The sequence below is a fragment of the Peromyscus eremicus genome, chromosome 13 (genome assembly GCF_949786415.1).
Source record: "Peromyscus eremicus chromosome 13, PerEre_H2_v1, whole genome shotgun sequence".
Lineage (NCBI taxonomy): Eukaryota > Metazoa > Chordata > Mammalia > Rodentia > Cricetidae > Peromyscus > Peromyscus eremicus.
This window is the reverse complement of record NC_081429.1, coordinates 33,309,986-33,330,016: the sequence shown is the minus strand read 5'-3', so window position 1 is coordinate 33,330,016 and position 20,031 is coordinate 33,309,986. Positions and strand designations below refer to the sequence as shown.

Genomic DNA, 20,031 nt, shown 5'->3' with positions numbered 1-20,031 from the left:
CCCTGTCTCGAAAAACAAAACAAAACAAAAAACAATAAACAAAACCAAATTGTGATCCAGGCCACAGCTACTTAAACTGTGGGTCACAACTTTATATGGGCCACATGACTGAATGTAGATGTTAAGTAAAATTTGGCAACAGTGAAAGGTTTTTAAAGACACATCAACCAAAAACTAATTCAAAATCAAACATGTGATGAATGTGATGTGTTTCTGGCAGTGCTTACCCAAGCTGTCATGCCTTCAATGCAGTCTGGCTTCAGAACACATAGAAAGTAGGGGCATAGCATCCCATATGTACCTCAACCCAGACTCAATACTATTGCATGCTATGAACTGCAGTGATTACACTGAACACAGGAAATCGGATCTTGTAGAAACACAATAGTTTAATTACGGAGAACAAAGACTTTATAAACTTGAAGGTTTCCTGCCTCTGCCTCCAAAATGCTGGGATTCCACACATGCACCCCTTGCCAGCTAACAAAGACCTAATATTTTCTTGTTATTCCTTAGCCCATATAAAATTATTTATCCTTAGATTATACTGTGTCAGAATGAATTCTGGCTTAGGAGTAGAATAGGATTCTCAAACATTTCTGAAATTTTCTGAACAAATCTCTGTCATTCTGTGTTCAACATTTACATGAAGCATTGACAATTATAAATCAAAATATCAACTCTGAAAAACACTAAGATGTTCCACATCCTCCAGTATCAAATATTCATTTAGTATTTCAGTCTTTAAGTAAAAATAAACAAGCATATCAATCTCATTAGTATATAATTTGCTCTCACCTTTAATAAATGTATACATATATACCACAAACTGTATTTAAAATAAGTTTATATATTTTAAATATATTATTTAAATATTGAATACATATTAAGTATTATTTAATATATATTTCAATAAGTATTATTTATTATCTGAATGAATAATTCAATAAATTATTTAAATAAATGGATATTATTTTTAAAAGTTATTTAAAATAAGTTTATGATTTATTATCAGCAAGTACTTGATTTCCGTACCTGTGTGCTGTACCTGTATCCCCACAGTCACATGAGAAGAGGTCATAGAGTGGGAAAGCTCAAAAATCCTTGGTGCAGACCCTTTTCTAAATCAGATGAGTTCATCTGTTTGGGACAGAGCCCAGACACTCCTCTTTTTTTTTTTAAAAGCATTCACTATCTTTTCCTAACTCAAGACTTAACACTAAAGGCATTTCATGATTTATGCAAAGCTACAGGATAATAGCAATAATAACAACCTCATTTGTAAGGTAAGTATAGTGACTCCTTCAAAACTACTGTTGTAAGCCATGTATGTTAACTGCAAATTGAGAAGGAACACATATATGTCTATTTTATTTTTGGTTAAAAAACAAAAACAAAAAGAATACTGAGCCAGTAAGACGGCTTAGGAGGTAAAGATGCCTTCCTCCTACAAGCCAGGCAACCTGAGTTCAATCCTCAGAATCCATTCTGGAAGGAGAGAACCAACTTCCAATAGGCCTCTCTCTGATCTCTACATCCAGCTATGGGGTACGTGTACACACACACACACACACACACACACACACACACACACACACACAAGACTTTTTTACCTTGTATATATTCATTAGTTCACAAGCTGTATACTCCTTGGTCTTACTCAGAGGCTTGAATTTGATATCTGAAGGACGTTTCGCAGTGAAGGTAAATGGGCCTGATAAAGTGTCCAAGTCATGAGTGCCAATAGCGACCAAGGCTCTTTTTCTAAACGTTCAAGGGCAAAGGAGGAGGAGAGGGAAATGAGAGCGGGAGATCTTAATATTCTGAAGATAACAGACCATATGTATAAAACTGTATTTTAAACACTTCCTTAAAACAGCCCATCGCTGCTCTACAACATCTTTATTGCAATATAACCAATTCCCAGTCATTAAAATAGTGAGAACAAAACGTTCTATAGGAAGCACATACTTTCCTCTAAGTATTACGTTCAGATAAAATGTATAATACTAGATAAAGCTAGGGGTGTAGCTCATTGGCAGATTTCTTGCCTTGCATGCATAAAGCCCTGGGCTGAAGTCCCAGTACTGAACCAAAACAAACAAACAAACAAAAAGGTATGGGTAAATAAAAACTGGAATAACTATGGCTGCACTGGGCAGAATTACTAGCAAGTAGAAAGCATTTGTTATTCAATGAGTTAGTAATAAACACAGAACTACCATATGATGAAATACATGGGTCCGTGAGTTTAGATAAATGAACAATTGTCAAACCCATGGATAACAAAGTAGAAACTAATCAGACCTTTAAAAAAAAAAAAGGAAAAGGACAATGTTTGATCTATGAAAATCAAGGGTGGGGAGCAAGGAAACTAAAAGTGTTCTCTGAAAGACTAATCAAACTAATAAGCTTCTACATGGACCAAAGTGGGAATTGCAGAGGAAGCATTGCAACAGACGGTACAGACATCAAAGGCTAAGGGAGCATTAGAAAGAACTTCATGGCAATCTGTGATAACCAGAATGTCAAGTTCCAAAACTCTCTGCAGACATTACTCAGGAGTTCCTGACTGGCAGGGACTGACTCTAGCATGCCTGAGGATTAGGAGGTGCTGCTCTCTTCTCCCAGGTAGTTAAAGTTCACCATTTCCAGAAACAGTAAGTAAGACAGAGGCTGAAGTGGAATAAAATAAAGCAATGCCTTCTGATGCTGAAGAGATTTTCAGCCAAGTACAGGAGTTCACACCTCCAATACCAGTGCTCAGGAGGCTGCAGTAGAAAGATCAAGGCAAGTTCCAGGCCAGCCTGAGCTACAACTCCACAAAAAGGAGGAAGGGAAGGAGGGGAGAATTTTATAATAAATATGTCCAAAACATACAATCTGCCAATCACTTCCTAGCTTCCATGCTTGTCAAACCTTGTACCTTTTCTTTAAAAAACATCTACTTTGCTGCAGGCAGGCTGTTCCCATTTTACTGCCCTTGCCTGCTGCATTCTTAACAATGTACAACAAACTTTTTCTTCAAAATAAATTCAGGAGGGGGGCGGGAGGGGGGAGAACAAGGGAATCTGTGCCTGTATGTAGAACTTAATTGTATTGCAAAATAAAAATTTAAAAAAAAATAAAAAAATAAAAAAAAATAAATTTAGTTTATTTCTTATGATTTTGCTTAGTAATGACAGATATCAACAAGCTAATACATAGATTTTTAATATAAAAGAATAAGAACGTTATTTGGGATGCTAGGAACATGTTTCTATTAACTGAGCAAAGACATTTTACAAAGAAGAAAATACCTAAGCACTAGCTGCCAAATTTGATTTGTAGTTTTAAGCATTTTTCACCACTGAAGAAAATATCTAGAGTTCTCTTCCCATATATACCACATATACATCCCTTCAAGTCAGTGCAGCTTGACGAGATTCAATTATTAAGAAATAAAAATTTGCCAGGCGGTGGTGGCGCACGCCTTTAATCCCAGCACTCGGGAGGCAGAGCCAGGCAGATCTCTGTGAGTTCAAAGCCAGCCTGGGCTACCAAGTGAGTTCAAGGAAAGGCACAAAGCTACACAGAGAAACCCTGTCTCAAAAAAAAAAAAAAAAAAAAAAAAAAAAAAGAAATAAAAATTTGCTTTTTCTATCTTTTTCATTTATTTTATTTAAGAATAAGTAATGTAACTGTCAGTATTATCTTTGGATCAAAATAATTTGTTTCAAGATCAACACAAATTAGCTAAAACTACAGTTTCTCACCATTAATAAATATGTAATTTTCTTTTTTTGTTGTTTGTTTAGACAGGGTCCACCCATGCAGTACTGGCTGTCTTGGAACTAGCCTAGCCTTGAGTATACAACGAACTTCCTGCCTGTCTCCTAAATGCTAGGATTACAATGTGTACCACCATACCTGGCCATGAAATCCATTACATTTCCCCCTTTTCTAAGACAAAGTCTCCCTATGTAGCTGGCCCCAAACTCAATCCTTAGACCAGACTGAAGTACTGAAATTACTTCCAGAGCTCCCATTTTTACCTTCCCTGACTGTTAGGGCCGGGGAATAAAAGGTTTAAAGATCACTGCACTAGAGAAAACAGCACAGGAAGTGACGTGCCGGAGCAGCTCAGCAAAGCTCAGGCCAGGATATCCGCCTAACGCGAGTGAGGCCCTGGGACTGGCACGCAGCACAACCAAAAGAGATAAAATAAAGCAAACTTTAGTCACTTAAGTTCAGGTTGCTTCATTTATTTAATTTTTTTTTCTAGTGTTGTGATCAAGCCTAGGCCCACACTACATGCTAGGTCTATGTCTACCCCTGCTCAAGTTCTATGTGTCAAAATTTAACCATATTTATTCAAAAGTGGGCCAAGCAAAGAAACTATCCTTCCAATTACCATGGTTTCCATTTGGTAATGGAATCTATTAATAAGGATCTGAACAAGGTTGGGGGAATATAGCTCAATGGTAAAATATTTACATGCACATGGCCCTTGGTTTGACTTCCAGCATGCATAAACAAACAAATCATACTTACAAACATAATTTTTAAAGTGATTTGAAAGAAAATAAACAAGAAAACCTCTAGGAATAAAAATCCTCTACATATCACACATATACCATTCTTAATATTTCTCTTTTTATTTATGTTTTATGCATGTCTCTGTATATACACAAACATGTGTAGGCTCCAAGCAGCCCTGCACTGTCAGATGATCTGGCGCTGGAGTTACAGCCTCACGGTTATAAGCTGCAGCATGTGGGTGCTGGGAACCAAAAGCAAGAGCAGCAAGTCCTCCTACCACTGCACCAACTCTCCAACCCCACACACACCAGTTTTAAACAGTAACAAACATCTATCTGGTACACAAAGTGAAATCTCCCATGACCTCCTTTAGAAATGTTTTGAAAAATGATCTGCAGAAGGCAGTGTGGTGGTTGGAATGAGAATGGCCCTGTACGCTCACGTGTTTGAGTGCTTGGTCCCCAGGTAGTGGAATTATTTGGGAAAGATTAGGAGGCGTGGCCGTGCTAGAGGACATGTGTCTCTGGGGGTGAACTTTGAACTTTCAAAAGCTCATGCCATGCTCAGTCTCTCTCTACTTGCTATCTGTAGACGAGGATGTAAAGCTCTCAGCACCCTGCCTGCCACCATGCTCTTGACATGATGACCACAGACTAACCCTCCAGAATTGTAAGCAAGCCCCCCAACTAAATGCTTCCTTTTACTGTAAGTTGTCTTGGACATGGTGTCTCTTTTCAGTACTAGAATAGTAACTAAGACAAGTAGATCCATGAGACAAGATGGGAAACAGAAGGGATGGAAAGGAAGTAGGAGAAGGGGAAGACCAGGAGGAAACAGGACGAAGCCCTACGAACCTGCAAATGTTCTGGTGTAGTTTCTCTTGAAGTTCAATGAAGCTGTCATATCGATCTTTAGTGAACTTGATATTCCGGAGAACCGCTGCTACGGCAAAAGGGCGTACTTTAGCTGTCTGGAAATCAGAACACCATCAAGACAGTTAGTACTACGGCTTTCCTTTGTCGACATTTCACCACAGAAAAGTGGCTGCACTCCTGACAGGGTCACAAATTTTGATTCAAACAGACATATATACATGTAGTCAATCAACGAGGAGTTAGGTGGTAAGCAGGAGATAAAGGTACTCTACAAGCCAAATTTACATTTCAGTACAATTTCTGAATACTAAATAATCAAGGAGAAATAAAAATAATTTGTTCATAGGCCTTACTTTTACCAAAAGAATCCCTCATTTTACCTTTATAAATTTTACTAATTGTATTTATATTTATAAACGTGGTAAAATTAATTTACTACAATTTAAACTGTATCTGAAATATGTCTTATCTGTTTAATCAAAATTTTTTTTTGTAGCAGACATTGAACAGGGCATCTCTCAGACTAAGCTAGTGCTCTACCACTGAGCTACATCCCAACCCTCATGCTTTTACTTTGTTTTGGTTTGGACTTTTCAACGGTTTCTCATGTACTCAGGCTAGCCCCAAACTCACTGCACAGATGATGCTGGCCTTGAACTCATCTTCCTGCCTCCATCTCCCAAGTTCTGCAATTACAGGCTTGCACCACCATACCTAGCTCAGATGTGCTTTATAATAGCAACTGATTGCGTTTTCTTTCATTTCTCAGAAGTAAACCGACAATCTTTTATTTTATTTGATATGTTTTGCCTGCATATATGCCTGTACATCACACGTATAGTTGGTGCCCATCAGACCCCCTGCAAACGGAATTACAGATGGTTGTGAGCTGCCATTTGGGTGCTGGGAATGAAGCCCAGGTCCCGTAGAAGAGCAGCCAGTGCTCTTAACTGTTGAGCTATCTCTCCAGCCCCGTAAACTGACCATTTTTAAAACTGAGAAACTGAAAACACAGCAATCTTAAGCCCTGACCACAGGAAATGACATTGGCAGAAAGGCTGGTTTTGCTGCTTTTTCCTTCGTACCTTATTCATACATTCATAAAGTGGGGGGTTCAGGGAAAAATAAGAACTTTCCTTATTACCTCTTCTGTGATAATCAATTTCTGGATTTCTCCCTGAGGAATTACTCGTTTATATACTGGAGCTTTTATCCTAAAATAGTGTTAAAACAAAGTTACTCAAAACAGTAAGACTATTTGATAATTACATCTTATGCTTGTAAATATGAAGAAGTACATATATAAAATCAACAGAACTAGGGAAATAGGTTATAGTAAGTCAGCTTTGCTGAATATTAAAAATAAGGAAACAAAAAACTGCAAGCTTCCTCACATTTACAATGTCCAAAGATGCACAGAATACTCATGGTAATGAGTCTCTCACTGGAGTCCCAGCAAAGACCACGAATCCATTAACAGAGTAACTGCTCCAGGGCCTGGACTAGACTGTGGTTTAAGTTTCATTGCAACCCCAACATTCTCAGTTCCTAAGACTACAGAAAGCTCACTGAAACTGAGAATAATGCGCCCCTGCTTCTATCCAAAGTTACTGAACCAGAGAAGGCAGTGTGATAGCTTGGGAACTGGTGCAGACTGAAGGCATTTCTGGGCAGACTGATGTCACCTGACGCCAGGTACCGCTCTAAGTCAGTACCTCTACAGCCCCCTGAGGAGTTGGCTGAAGCTTGGATCCTGGCTCAATGGGTCCTGACGGCTAGGCCTACACTTGTGGCAAGCTTTCTTGTGATGGAGATGCTACTGGCTTATGGGCCATACCAGTAATTGCAAAGGCTGAAATCGTGTCCTAACTTTCTCTAGACATAAACATTCCTAAGGTGTTAATTGAAAATACAGACCCTAGACAGGAATGGCTGGACGTGTGTATAATCCCAGCATCCAGAAGGCAGGGACAGGAGGACTACCCATGGAATCAAGGCCTGCCTGATGTGCATACTAAGTTCCAGGCCAGCCAGGGATATATAAAAAAGACACCTTTTTCCACACATACACATAAACACCTATATCCATGAATTAAAAATAAATAAATAAATAAATAAATAAATAAATAAATAAATAAATAAAAGATCCTGACCCGTAGTCCTCAAATCCAGTCATTTTATTGTCAAGTATGAAAGCAACTGAACAAACCCCCAAACTCAAAACACTTAACCAATTAACCAATCATCATTTCAAATATCTACATTCACCCAAACATTTAGTAAGTTCTGAATGTAGCCCAGCAACCAAAGGCACATTCTCTTAGCAACTGATCAGATGTGTAAGTAAATAAAAACAAAAAAAATTAATTCTGATGGCTCTATTTTCATCTTCTTCATCTTATATTTTTATTGCCTTTTCTATTGCATGCTGGGTGTGAAGAGCCTTAGAAATCGTCATTACACATATCAGGAGACTAAAACTAGAGAAGCCACAATCAGCATGCCCAAGACCACAGACCCGCCATAAGATATTCACAATTTCCACAAGGGGCTCTACCCAGGCTTCTCATGATTATTAAGGTAGAGGGAAATAAAGTCCACTGTCACCTCCACTTTCCCCTCATGCTTCAGTAAATCTAATGAACTATCCACTGCACCAGAATTACTGAGGGAAACCACAGAACCTTGCTGAAGGACTTTCAAGGCAACCCTAAGATCATGTATTCCCAGCTTTAAACTATGTTTCCCAATTTTGAAATGGCTACAGTCCACATGACTCTTATCTTCCAATCACCATTTATGCTGACCTAAAGCTTTGTTACCCATATGAGGTTTTTCCTAGAAATTTAAGCCTGATTGCTGATAACAAGGGGAGAAAAGAGGAGAGTCGACTTAGAAATGTGCACAGTTCCTTACCTTTCTTTGAAGACTTGAAGTCCCCGAGCCAATCCTTCCAGACACAGGAGATCATATCTGTTGGCAGGGACGTCAACCTTGTAAAGTACAACATCTGAGGCCCCCTGTGCCTTTACATTACCTTGTTCCTTACTTATGATTTGCTTCTCAGAAGTCTAAAACAAACCAAAGAAGTTTAATAAACTACAAAATATCTTTTCTGCAACAAAACAAAAAAATGCTACACGTCATAATCACAGCAGACAGAAAAATACTGTTTTTTCACCCCAGAACACTATAATCCATCTAAAGCAACATCAGCAAACAGTAGCCCACCAGCCAAATCATGTACTCCACCTGTTTTTGCAAATAATGTTTTACTGGAACACAAATAAACACAATTACATATGTTATTACCTACTATCATACACTGAGACAACTCAGTTATGGCAGAGACAATAACCTCTAAAGCCATACAGTATCTGCCATATCATACACAAAGTTTTGCCATGCAAAGGAAATGGAAGACATCGTCCAGAACACAGAGGACAACATAAGTGTCCAAAAGGTCCAGATGAGTCACATGACAGAAACAGCACTCCCGCAACACCCTGGCAAGTAGCCCCACAGGCACACACGCCTAGAAGGAACATGAGGACAAGAGTGACAGTCCATCCAGAGAGCAGAGCTGTGTGAAAACTGGAAGGACAACAGAAGCAATGGGAAGCCACAGAGAGGGCAAATGGAAGGAGGCAAGGAGTCCACCACGGCCTGATCTTGATGCAGCAGCAGAGCTTTGAAGACCTTAGGCATGTTATAGCAGAGAACAACAGATGTTTGAAGATGATCGTCAGCCAAAAAGTTAAACTCCACTCCTATTTTTATATTTACATTTACAAAAGCAGGGCACTATAAATACATTTAAGAAATTTTCAATCATAACAACTCAAAGTTAGAGTCAACATGTGACCTTAGCCAAAAGATTGAACGGTGGTAAAAGTTAAATTTCAAGTGTTACTGTTAGCCTGTATGTGGAAATCCTACTTAATGGGAATCCCATCAAGGACCTGCCAAAGTAACAGAGAGAGTTCAGCAACACGCCATGCTTTTTGCTTGATATGACACCTTCCTGCTGCTGCACACTGACTACTCAAGCCCGTCCACAGTAATTACAACCTGTTACCTGGGGAAAGGGAGATCGTCAGCAAGCCATGCAGAGGGGAACAGAGGAGGGCGATGCACAATGACATATGTATGAAAATATCACACTGAAACCCATTTCTTCATATGATACTCAAAACTGGGGGCAGAGGGGGGGAATAATTACAATCTGTATTTACATGGGTGGGGGACCTCACTTTGGCTACTAGGAACTGTGGGCCTTGTCATCCTTGAGAAATCCATGGGTCCACACAGTGCTGGGACTGTTTAAGGTTGTTCCAGGCTCTAAAACACATCTAACCTGGTACTCAAACTCAAACTCAAAATTGAAAATCAGAGAAAATGATAAAAATGAGGAAAGAAAGAAGAGGGGAAAGGAAAGAAGAGAATGGAAAGAGGCCAAAGAAAAAGAATTAAAAGTGGTGGCGCACGCCATTAATCCATTCAGCACTCGGGAGGCAGAGCCAGGCGGATTTCTGTGAGTTCGAGGCCAGCCTGGGCTACCAAGTGAGTTCCAGGAGAGGCGCAAAGCTACACAGAGAAACTCTGTCTCGAAAAACCAAAAAAAAAAAAAAAAAAAGTGAATCATGTTTGATTGATGCAGTAATAAGATTAATGTTTTTCAGGGAAGAAAGCTAAGATACGCTGCTGGGATGGCAGATATCAGAAGAGCTCTAAATGAAGACATAACATGGTAACCAGAGAACTGAAGGTATCTGAATAAAAAGTAGCCTGATACTTGCGGGGGGCATTCATGTCATTTTCAGACTCGGTTCACGAAGCTCATATGTGAAGGCTAAGCTTGGACTACTACCTGACAGAAATCAAAGAGCCTGAAATATATTTCAGAGCTGGAAGGGGTGTATGATCATATAAAGCAAATCATCTGTTTCTCAAAAATGAGGCCTGGCAAGGTAAATTGTGAGTTCAAAAAGGTAAGTAATCCTCCCGAAATCTCCACATTGCCAGAGTCTAAATATAAGTCAATAACACAGCAAACTCTTTAAAAAAAAAAAAAAAAAAAAAAAAAAAGAGCTCATACAAACCAATTGGTTTTTCCAATATCCTGAAAGCAAATACATACAAGCGACACTATACAGAGTGAGGTTATATTTATATATTTGGAAATAAATGTATGTGTGTGCATACATATATGTATGTAACAACAAAAAAAAAGCCATGTATTTAAGAGCGGAAGGATGGATACATGGAACGGTTTAGAGGGAGGAAAGGGAAGGCAGAAATGATATAATTCTACTATAATCTCAAAAACAAAAAATTATTTTAAATAAAGCTTTTTTTAACGGATAAAATTTACAATGCAAATTTATCAAACAACAACAACAACAAAACCTCAGGGCTTATTTAACAGAAATAATATTTTTAAAATGAGCTCATAGACAGAATATCTTTTTAAAAATCTTATACATACAATTTCATCAAGTTCCAGGCCAAATTCAAAACATAGTTCGTCAAATTCTTCATCAGCTAGAAAGAAAAAAAAAAAAAAAAGAATGTTAATTTTAGTGTGTTCTGTATGCATGAAAACTGCATATGAATCTATGACTCTTACCTACTGCTTAATTTTCTAACCCTGAACATTCTATCAGGCATCAGCTATCACTATAAAAACAAAAAGGGGGGCTGAAGAGATGGCTCAGAGGTTAAGAGCACTGACTGTTCTTCCAGAGGTCCTGAGTTCAATTCCCAGCAACCACCTGGTAGCTCACAACCATCTGTAATGAGATCTGGTGCCCTCTTCTGGCTTGCAGGAATATATGCAAACAGAACACAGTAAACATAATAAATAAACAACATAATAAATAAATAAATAAATAAATAAATAAATAAATAAATAAATAAATAAATATTTTTAAAAAAACAGAAAGGGTTGCCCGTGGGTTTTGTTTTGGTTTGTTTTTTGTTTGTTTGTTTTGTTTTGTTTTGGGTTTGTTTGTTTTTGTTTTTGTTTTTGGAGGGTTTTTCTGTGCAGCCTTGGCTGGCCTGTAACTCACTCTGTAGACCAGGCTAGCCTTGAACTCAGAGATCCACCTGCCTCTGCCCCCTGAGTGCTGGGATTAAAGGCATGCACCACCACCGCCCGGCTACCAGTGTTTTTTAGAAAGCTAAGAAACACACTTAATAGCCTGAAGTAAAATGGGTCTATAACTGACAAAATTCTCTTATGTGCTTTGCTTTTTCACCTAATATAGCATCTCCAGGGTTTTCAGGTTATCGAACACTGAACACAGCATCAAAGCCACCACATACGAGTGAAAATCTGGAGAGATGTCTTAAGTTCCAAGGTAAAGGGTGGGACTTAGGAAGTCAGAGATTCTGAGCCCATTCTCTAGCATCAAAACATTAAGAAAAAATTTGCCTGATGCAAACATCAAACAAAACAATTAAAGGGCTGATTACTCTATAGTAATATCAACTATAGAATTTGGTTACTAGTGCTGAGATGTCTGTTCAGACTCAGGGTAAAAAAGGATCATTAAGTAGAGATTAAATGAGAAAGCAGGCTCAAAATCATAGGACCTATAATTACAAAGGAATGCCACTAAATCTTAGTATTCATTTAAGCATCTCTCAGGTGGCCTGATACTTGTTTTTGGAACCACACTAACCAGGGTTTTGACTTCTACCTCACTCATGAGGAAGACTCAGCACCTCACGTAAACTTCACCAACACCCTAATCTGTAAAGCAACCTTTTGCCACCATTTTTAGCATGGAACCTTAAAAAGACGTAAATGGAGCTGGCATAGTACCCTGAAACACAGTGAGTCTGTAAAAACTAATACTTCACGCCGGGCGGTGGTGGTGCACACCTTTAATCCCAGCACTGGGGAGGCAGAAGCAGGCAGATATCTGTGAGTTCGAGGCCAGCCTGGGCTACAGAGTGAGATCCAGGAAAGGTACAAAGCTACACAGAGAAACCCTGTCTCAGAAAAAAACAAAACAAACAAACAAACAAACAAAAAACCCTAATACTTCCATGCCTTATTTCACTTTGCTCTAATACAATACAGCATTTTCAAGGTCTTCATTTATCCAACATTGAACATACATCGATTACCACTATATTCTAGTGAAGAACTAGATGTCTTTGATTTCCTGATCCAGGATGAGGAGTTGGTCTCGGTGGCATAATGAATGCTTAGTGTGTCACAGGCCCTAGGTTCAATTCCCAACATCAAATGAAAACAACGAAAGACTTGTCTGATCTAGATATCAAACTTCAATTCAATTTAACAAATATTTACTGCCATTATGTGCCAAGCAACAGTACTAGATGCCAGGGCTACAAAGATAAATAACAACTCCTGCCTGAACTACTTCCTTCTCTTGCAAAGGAATCCTAAGTGTATATAAACATAAATAAATATACCCAGTACAAGGCGCAGGGGTAGCACAGAGCTCCTCTTTGGTTCACTTAAAGCTACACAAAGGATGTCTTCACCAGTCAAAACTTGGAGGGAGTGAATCAAGTGCTTTCAATATAAATAATCAAGTTTGTGTTGGGAAGAAATATGATACAAGCAGAAAAAGGCAGCTCATAACATGCCAAGGGACTTGCCCTCTGTCCTACCTGCAGGCAATGGGAGTTGCACTCAGGAGCTTTTCAGGTGGGCAAAACAGGACTAGGTTTGGTTTTTGGTTTGTTTGTTTGGTTTTTTTTGTTTTGTTTTTTGTTTTTTGTTTTGTTTTGTTTTGTTTTTTTTGCTTTTTCCCTTTTTCATCCTTGGCTCTAGATCTTCATTTTATTTTGTTTTGGTGTTTTTCTAAAACAAGGCCTCACAGGTAGACCAGGTCAGCCTGCCACTTATATATACCAGGGCTGGCCTCTGACTCCAGATCCTCCTGCCTCAGGCTCGCATGTATTTCTATCAGTCGTGAGGCACCAAGCTTGGTTCCTTACATCTGCACTTTTAAGACTGGTGGCAGGGTGGAGGATGACTGAGGGAGCCTCCCACAAGTAAAGTGCAGAGGTATTCACTTAAGCCAACAGCGTATAGAGAAGAAGGAACATGAGAAATGTTCGAAGCTGAAAGTGTAAGGCTTAATGGTTGGCTAATTACTGGAGGAAGAGTGAGTGAGTGAGCAAGACTAGTATGGCTCCCAGCTCTCTGGCTTTGGTGAAAAGGGTAATGCCACCATTAACTTGTGTATGTAGTAACTGAGGTAGCTAGCCTCCAACATGGCCTGCAACGATCCTGCCTCTGTGTGAACTTACATATGATGCAATCACATGAGTTAGCTAGGAAGCAGATGCTCAGGCTCAGCCAACCCTTGAGGTGACTGTAGTTCCAGATGACAGCTTGCTTGCAACCTAGCAAGAGCCCTAGAGCCAGAATCACCCAGCTAACCCCCTGATTCCTGTCACTCAGATATTGTGGGCAGCAACAAAGGCGTATTTTTTCCTACTCCTAAGAACTGGGATAATCTGTTATGTAGCACCAGATAAGTGACACAAATCTTAGTCTCTGCGAAGGGAGTGGTCCTCTTACAACTCTGTGAGAACGGATCTGGAATCAGACGGCAGGCTTGGAGGGCTGCATGAGAAAAGCCAAGGGCCTCAAAACACTATTAACTGAAGACTCGTGGGCGTGAGTCAGGATGCAGGGGAAGGCAGGGAGGACAGTGAGGTAGTGCTGCAGGAAAAGAGAAGGGCCCCCTGGTTACATAAGGGAGAAATGTGATCCGTACCATTCCTGCAGGTACACGGACTGAGAAAACGCACTTACCTGATGGAACTGAGACTTGGGATCAGTGCTCCCCGAGCAGCTGTTTGTTGACTAGTTTGATTCTTACCACTTATGTAAGAGGAGATTAACAGAGCAAGAGCTATTAAACACAAAGAGCCAGGATGTTGATCAGTAAAAAGTTTGGCCTTCCAAATGTAAAGCAATCCTAAAATTAAATAAGTTCTGGGCAGAGACCAAATCCTAGGCTTAAGATAGAATCGAGGGTATGACTGAAAACCTTCAGTCAGATCAAAGGCACAATTCATTCAAACAAAAGGTGCAATAAAGAAATTAAGGATGCACCTCACAAATCCAATTAATAAAACAATAAAGCTTAATTAAGAGCACGGTATGAAAAAGCCCAAAGTTCTGAAACAGCTAATTTCAGAGGTTTTTGGAGTCTGTGGTTTTTAACTAATGAAAAGGAATCCAGCAAAAATTCACCAAAGACCCAGAAAGTTTTCAGAAAAAACACTTAGGCAGACATAGCCTGCTTGAACTGAAAGGGGCGGAAACAAGACAAAAGGAAGTCTTTGAGCCCCGAAAATTCTATTAACAGGAAGTAGACTGAGAAAACTAATCAGCTGTGAAGCACATGCTTTCTGGGGATACTCAGAGAGTGGAAGCAGAGCCTAGAGGGCAAGGCACAGCGCCATGGAGAATTATCCCAGGCCTGAGACCTAATCAAGACCATCCAGCATTTGCCATCCGATTTCAGAACTGCCATGGACCAGTGGCTCCTTTTTGAGTTCCATTTTCTTCCCTTTAGTAGTTACCCCAGGCCTGTCCCTCTATGGCATCTTAGATGTATGAAGGACAACCTACCATGGTGCTTGAGCTTCTCAGATCACTAGTTAACTCATCACAAGATGCTAAACTCAGAGAACTACATCCCCAGTCCCTCATCCATCTGAAATGATGTGATTGTGGACTTTGAACTGCTGCTGTAAGATGACACTTCCGGGCCGAGCATACTTTGCATGCAGATGAACATGAACCATTCAGTGGTTGAGGGGGAGATAATGATACCAGTGATATCTAACTGCTTATCTAGCTCCCTTTCACACCAGGTCAGGATTGGTCTGTGTGAGCAAGAACATATGGGGAAAAACAGCACTTCTGAGCAATTATCACTCACTGAGGATACTAGTGGAGCTCTCCCATCCACCTGCTCTCTCGGAGCTGCCCTTCTGGGACAAACTGACAAAGCCAAGGTAGAAGGAACTGAAGCCTCTGGCCAAAAGTCTGCAGGTAAACAGGGCCTGCTTAAGAAAACTTAGGGGGCAGAGAGAGAGCTCAGCAGTTTAGAGCATTTGTTGGTCTTACAGAGGACCCAGGTTCGATTTTCAAAACTCACATGGTGGCTTACAACCAAGAGTAAGGGATCTGCCTTCTTCTTGCATCCACAAGTACCATACATGTACATGGTGCACAGCAAAACACTTATACATATAAAATAAAATGTGTAAGTCTAAATAATAATAATAATTTTGAAAACAACTTAGCTGGGTAGTGGTGGCACGTGCCTTAAATCCCACTCAGGAGGCAGAGACAGGCAGATCTCTTAGAGTTAGAGGGCCAGCCTGGTCCACAGAGGGAGTTCCACGGCAGCCAGATCTACAGAGAAACTCTGTCTTGAGAAACTAAAAAAAGAAAGAAAACAAACACACGACAACAACTTAGAAGCAGCTTCTCCAGCCCCAATGAACTCTTGACCACAGATCTGCAACCTAGAGTAAGATTCAGACCAGGATCACAAAACCTTGATTCTTGACCATCAGAAACTAAATAACAAACAATTATTGTTATAACATGCAAAACTTTTGTCAGCTAAACGGCAATGAATCAAATCATATGGATCTATTAAAATATACTGAATCTTAATTATGCCTTATTCCTTTAAGCTATATATTTTTTAATTTAGACAAAAGAACCAAAAATAAAGTCATGAATAATTTCCTCCAATAAAAATGGTAGACCTAAAAAAACTATCTGCTTCTGTGGCACACAGATGGCTCTGGCAGTACTTACTATACCAAACTAGAACAGGGCCCACACTGAAAAGCAATGATAAGAAACCAGTTGACAAGAAAATGAGTAGCAAAAGAAAACCGAATAGAAAGGCTATCAAAAGACCGAGACCGACAAAAAAGACAGCGCTGCTCCCAGGAAGGCAGAGAAGACAAATGCTGCGTAACAAAAAACTGGAGAGAAATGTGCTCTACGGAAAAAAGACATGGAAGGTGACAGCGGCGACTGGAAATAACAATGGGATTTCAGATGGAGAGCGGCCTTGGCAGGGTCTAAATGAGGAAGGAAAATGGAAGAACACCAATGAGACATCTGAAAACAAGAAGAACGAGGAAAAGGAGGAAGACACAGGCGGGACCCACACTTCCTTTGCAAACTAGATGGTCTGGTGAATGGGCTTTTCCAACTCCAGCCGCCATTCAACTGACACTTAAAGAGAAAAGAACACAATGAAGAGTACCACTAACCCATCTGATGTGTATCTCAATAACACGAAGAGTTTCCAAAGATCCTATAGTCAACAATCTGTGGGGAAAACCAAGCTGGTTTGATCATTCACCATTTGAAAGTGGGGAAAAAAGCAGACAGAGAATTTATTTAAATATTATCTGACAATGGCAAACAGGTTATAAGTCCCATTACCTTTTCAAAATTCAGATAATTTCTTACTTTTCCAGAGAAAAGGACCTGGCTGGGAACTGATTATAAAACTCACCACACACCATCTTGTGTAGTTCAGATATGGCAAATACCACTAGAGAGAATATGGTGTAGGGTAAGTGAGGAATATAAAAAAGCATATAAAGTGGTTAAGAAACTAGGGACACGTTCCAGAGGCAAAGCTATTTCCTCTACTTCTAAGGATGCGGGACAGTTCCTGCTCACAACTATAACTGTATCACTTGGGAGACTGAGTCAAGAGGATGGCCACAAGTTTAAGGCCAGCCTGGACTACAAAATAAGCTTCTGTCTCAAAAGAACAACAAAAACCTACAAACAAGTAGATGAGGATTAACATGGAATGGGTTATACCTGAGAGTACATCTTTAGAAAACTTTTTCAAAAGTTTAGTTGCACAGCGTCAATACTATCTTCTTAAGAGCAGCTGTACCCCTTGCTAAATACATCATTAAGTACATTTAATACCCCAAAAACGGGCTCTCATAAGTCACTTGTTATGACCTTCAAAGCTGATAATTACAGGATGGGGCAGATATCATTTCAACTACTACATCTGTGTAGAAAATGATAATTTGCTTAATATTTACCTCCCTTTTCCTCCAATGGTTTAGTTTAGAACTGAGAAAGAAATGAAGTGTCTTGTGAATACTAAGCCCATAGAAGAGGCTCTGTTCAGTTCTCAAATCAATGTTACCTGTCAAATGCTGCTCCCGCACACCACCGGGTTTCCTTTCCTAGAAAACACTCAGCATTTCCAATAAACTGTCTTACTAACGTACTGGTTTGTCGCCGTCTCACCAAAATGAGATCTCGCGTGTCATGTGCACAGACAGCTCTACTCTCTAACAGTGCCTGGCACGCAACGGGTGCCCAGTCTACACTAAACAAAGCGAATGCCGGGCTTGGTGGCACACGCTTGTTATCCCAGCACTCGAGAAGCTGAGTTCCAAGAGGCGGGTTCGAAGGCAGCCTGGCCCACGTCTTTCTCAAACGTGTCCCCTTCGCTGTCAACCTGGTTCCACCGAGCTTGCCCACACCGGTGATGCAACCCAGGGCATCCTTCCTCCTCTGTGTCCCGACACCGAAGTCGGTGCTAGGCATGCAGTAGGAGCTGTCTCTGAATGGATCACACGGAGGTCCCGACACGGGCGGATGATGCAACGGCAGCCGCCGTAGGGCTGGTTCCCATAAGCTACTCCAGCCCAGCCCAGCTTCCTCGCCCGTCACCGCACCGTGCCCTGCGGACTCCCGCCCGGCAAGACCAAAGCCCGCGTGGCGGCACGAACGCCGCCAGAACGCCCTTCTGCCGGGCGAGTCAGGCTCCCCCAGGCACCGAGCCCAGGCCACGGGGCGGGCACTCACTGTAGGTCCGGCCCAGGGCTTGGAAGAGCAGGTCTCGCTTCACGCTGACAGTCGGCATGGCGAATCGCGGACACTGCGCCTGCGCCCCGTGCGGGGCCTCAGCGGCCGTAGGGCGAAGGACCCGCCGCTCCTCTTCTGGGCTGTCTCACGAAATGCCTGTGTAAACCCAACAATTTGCACTCCCGTTTTTCAACTGAATACAAGAAAAATGCCACTCTCTGGACCATTGAATATAGATGTATTATGTTGCTAACTGAAGAGTTTGGGAAATAAAAATAATTGGGTGGAATTATCTCTATTCCGACAGGCAACAGTAGGGATAGGCCCGGATTGGGTGGGCGGAGTGCTAGAGGGGCGGGTACAGAGGTGGCAAGGACTCCCAGGTAGAAATCCTTCCCTGAGGTGTTGAAAAGCGAGTTAACCTGGTGCAAAGCTTTCTGGAAAGAAGAATGTGCAAATGCGGATGGCAAGATCTGTTAACAGACCAGTTTTGGCTTCGTTCTTTAACCTTGAAACGCTACAGATTTTATACCCGAGCTTTGTTTGAACGCAACAGAAACCTTAAATAGGTAGACGTTGTTAGAGACCTCAGAACTGCCCACTGTCAAATTCTGTACTCAGTCTAAGTCCAGCATGAGCAGATTTCCTCCCTAGATCAAGCCCGAGTCAGGGTAGATCAAACAGCGGCACGCAGAGATGTCAGGACTTCATCCCTGGAGCCTGTAAATGCCAGTTTATGTGGTACAGCGTCTGTGTGGAGAGTAAGTTAAGGGTTTTGAGATGGACCTTAGCCAGGGTTATTAAGATAGGCTGTAAATGCAAATACGTGTAGCCTTGATAAGTGGAAGGCAGTAGTTGGAGTGAGGTCACTATAAAAAATAAAATAGCCGGGCGGTGGTGGCGCACGCCTTTAATCCCAGCACTCGGGAGGCAGAGCCAGGCGGATCTCTGTGAGTTCGAGGCCAGCCTGGGCTACCAAGTGAGTTCCAGGAAAGGCGCAAAGCTACACAGAGAAACCCTGTCTCAAAAAACCAAAAAATAAAAAAAAAATAAAAAAAAAATAAAATAAAATAAAATAAAAAAGTCAGTGGCCGTCAGAAACTGGAAGCGACAAGAAGAGGATTATCTCCTAGCGAATGGAGCAGCCCCCGAAACACTTTGAAACTGCTTTTGGGCTTCTGGCCTGCTCCAGAACTGAAATACAACAGATTCCTGTCTCGGTTTATTTATTACTGTTTTCATTTGGAGACAGAGTCCCAACTCTGTAGCTCAAGCCAGCCTGGAGCTCATCCTGTAGACCTGGCCAGCCTGAAATTTTAGAGTCTCCTGCTTCGAGCCTGTCTTGAGACGGCAGTATGAGTCACCTCACCAGGCTCAAGTTTCTATTTGAAATCAAGTTTGTGGTACTTTCTTTCAGCATCCATAAAAAACAAATATACCAAAGCAAAGTACTAGTAGTACCTCCCTTTAAGAGATAAACAGGCATGGACTGTGGGACTCACCCAACCTGTAAGGCAGATCAGAGACCTTGCTTCCTCAAGGAAACTCTGCCCTTTCTACCATGCAGCAAGGGCCTCTGCTGCCCATTACCTGAGGAAGCAGAAGCAGGACCAGATTTAGACCACCTTGACTCTTACTAAGAGTTTTTCTTTAAAAAAAAAAAAAAACAAGATTTATCTATTTATTATGTATACAGTGTTCTGCTGTATACATAATATATGTATGGGCACCAGATCTCACTATAGAAGGTTGTGA

The 20,031-nt window shown here is 40.9% G+C and overlaps 1 protein-coding gene across 1 annotated transcript in view; it reads right to left on the bottom strand.

The window, feature by feature from the left end:
* The window catches only part of Farsb (phenylalanyl-tRNA synthetase subunit beta), a 68,040-nt gene extending 49,668 nt beyond the window's left edge, over positions 1 to 18,372 (bottom strand). Inside the window, exons 1-6 of the mRNA XM_059278188.1 lie at positions 18,277 to 18,372; positions 10,885 to 10,940; positions 8,313 to 8,467; positions 6,541 to 6,610; positions 5,376 to 5,491; positions 1,614 to 1,764 (exon numbers count right to left, since the gene is read on the bottom strand). Coding sequence (XP_059134171.1) covers positions 1,614 to 1,764; positions 5,376 to 5,491; positions 6,541 to 6,610; positions 8,313 to 8,467; positions 10,885 to 10,940; positions 18,277 to 18,334 — 606 coding nt within the window. The 5' untranslated portion in view covers positions 18,335 to 18,372. The remainder of the gene's footprint in view (positions 1 to 1,613; positions 1,765 to 5,375; positions 5,492 to 6,540; positions 6,611 to 8,312; positions 8,468 to 10,884; positions 10,941 to 18,276) is intronic.
* Positions 18,373 to 20,031: the final 1,659 nt, after the last annotated feature.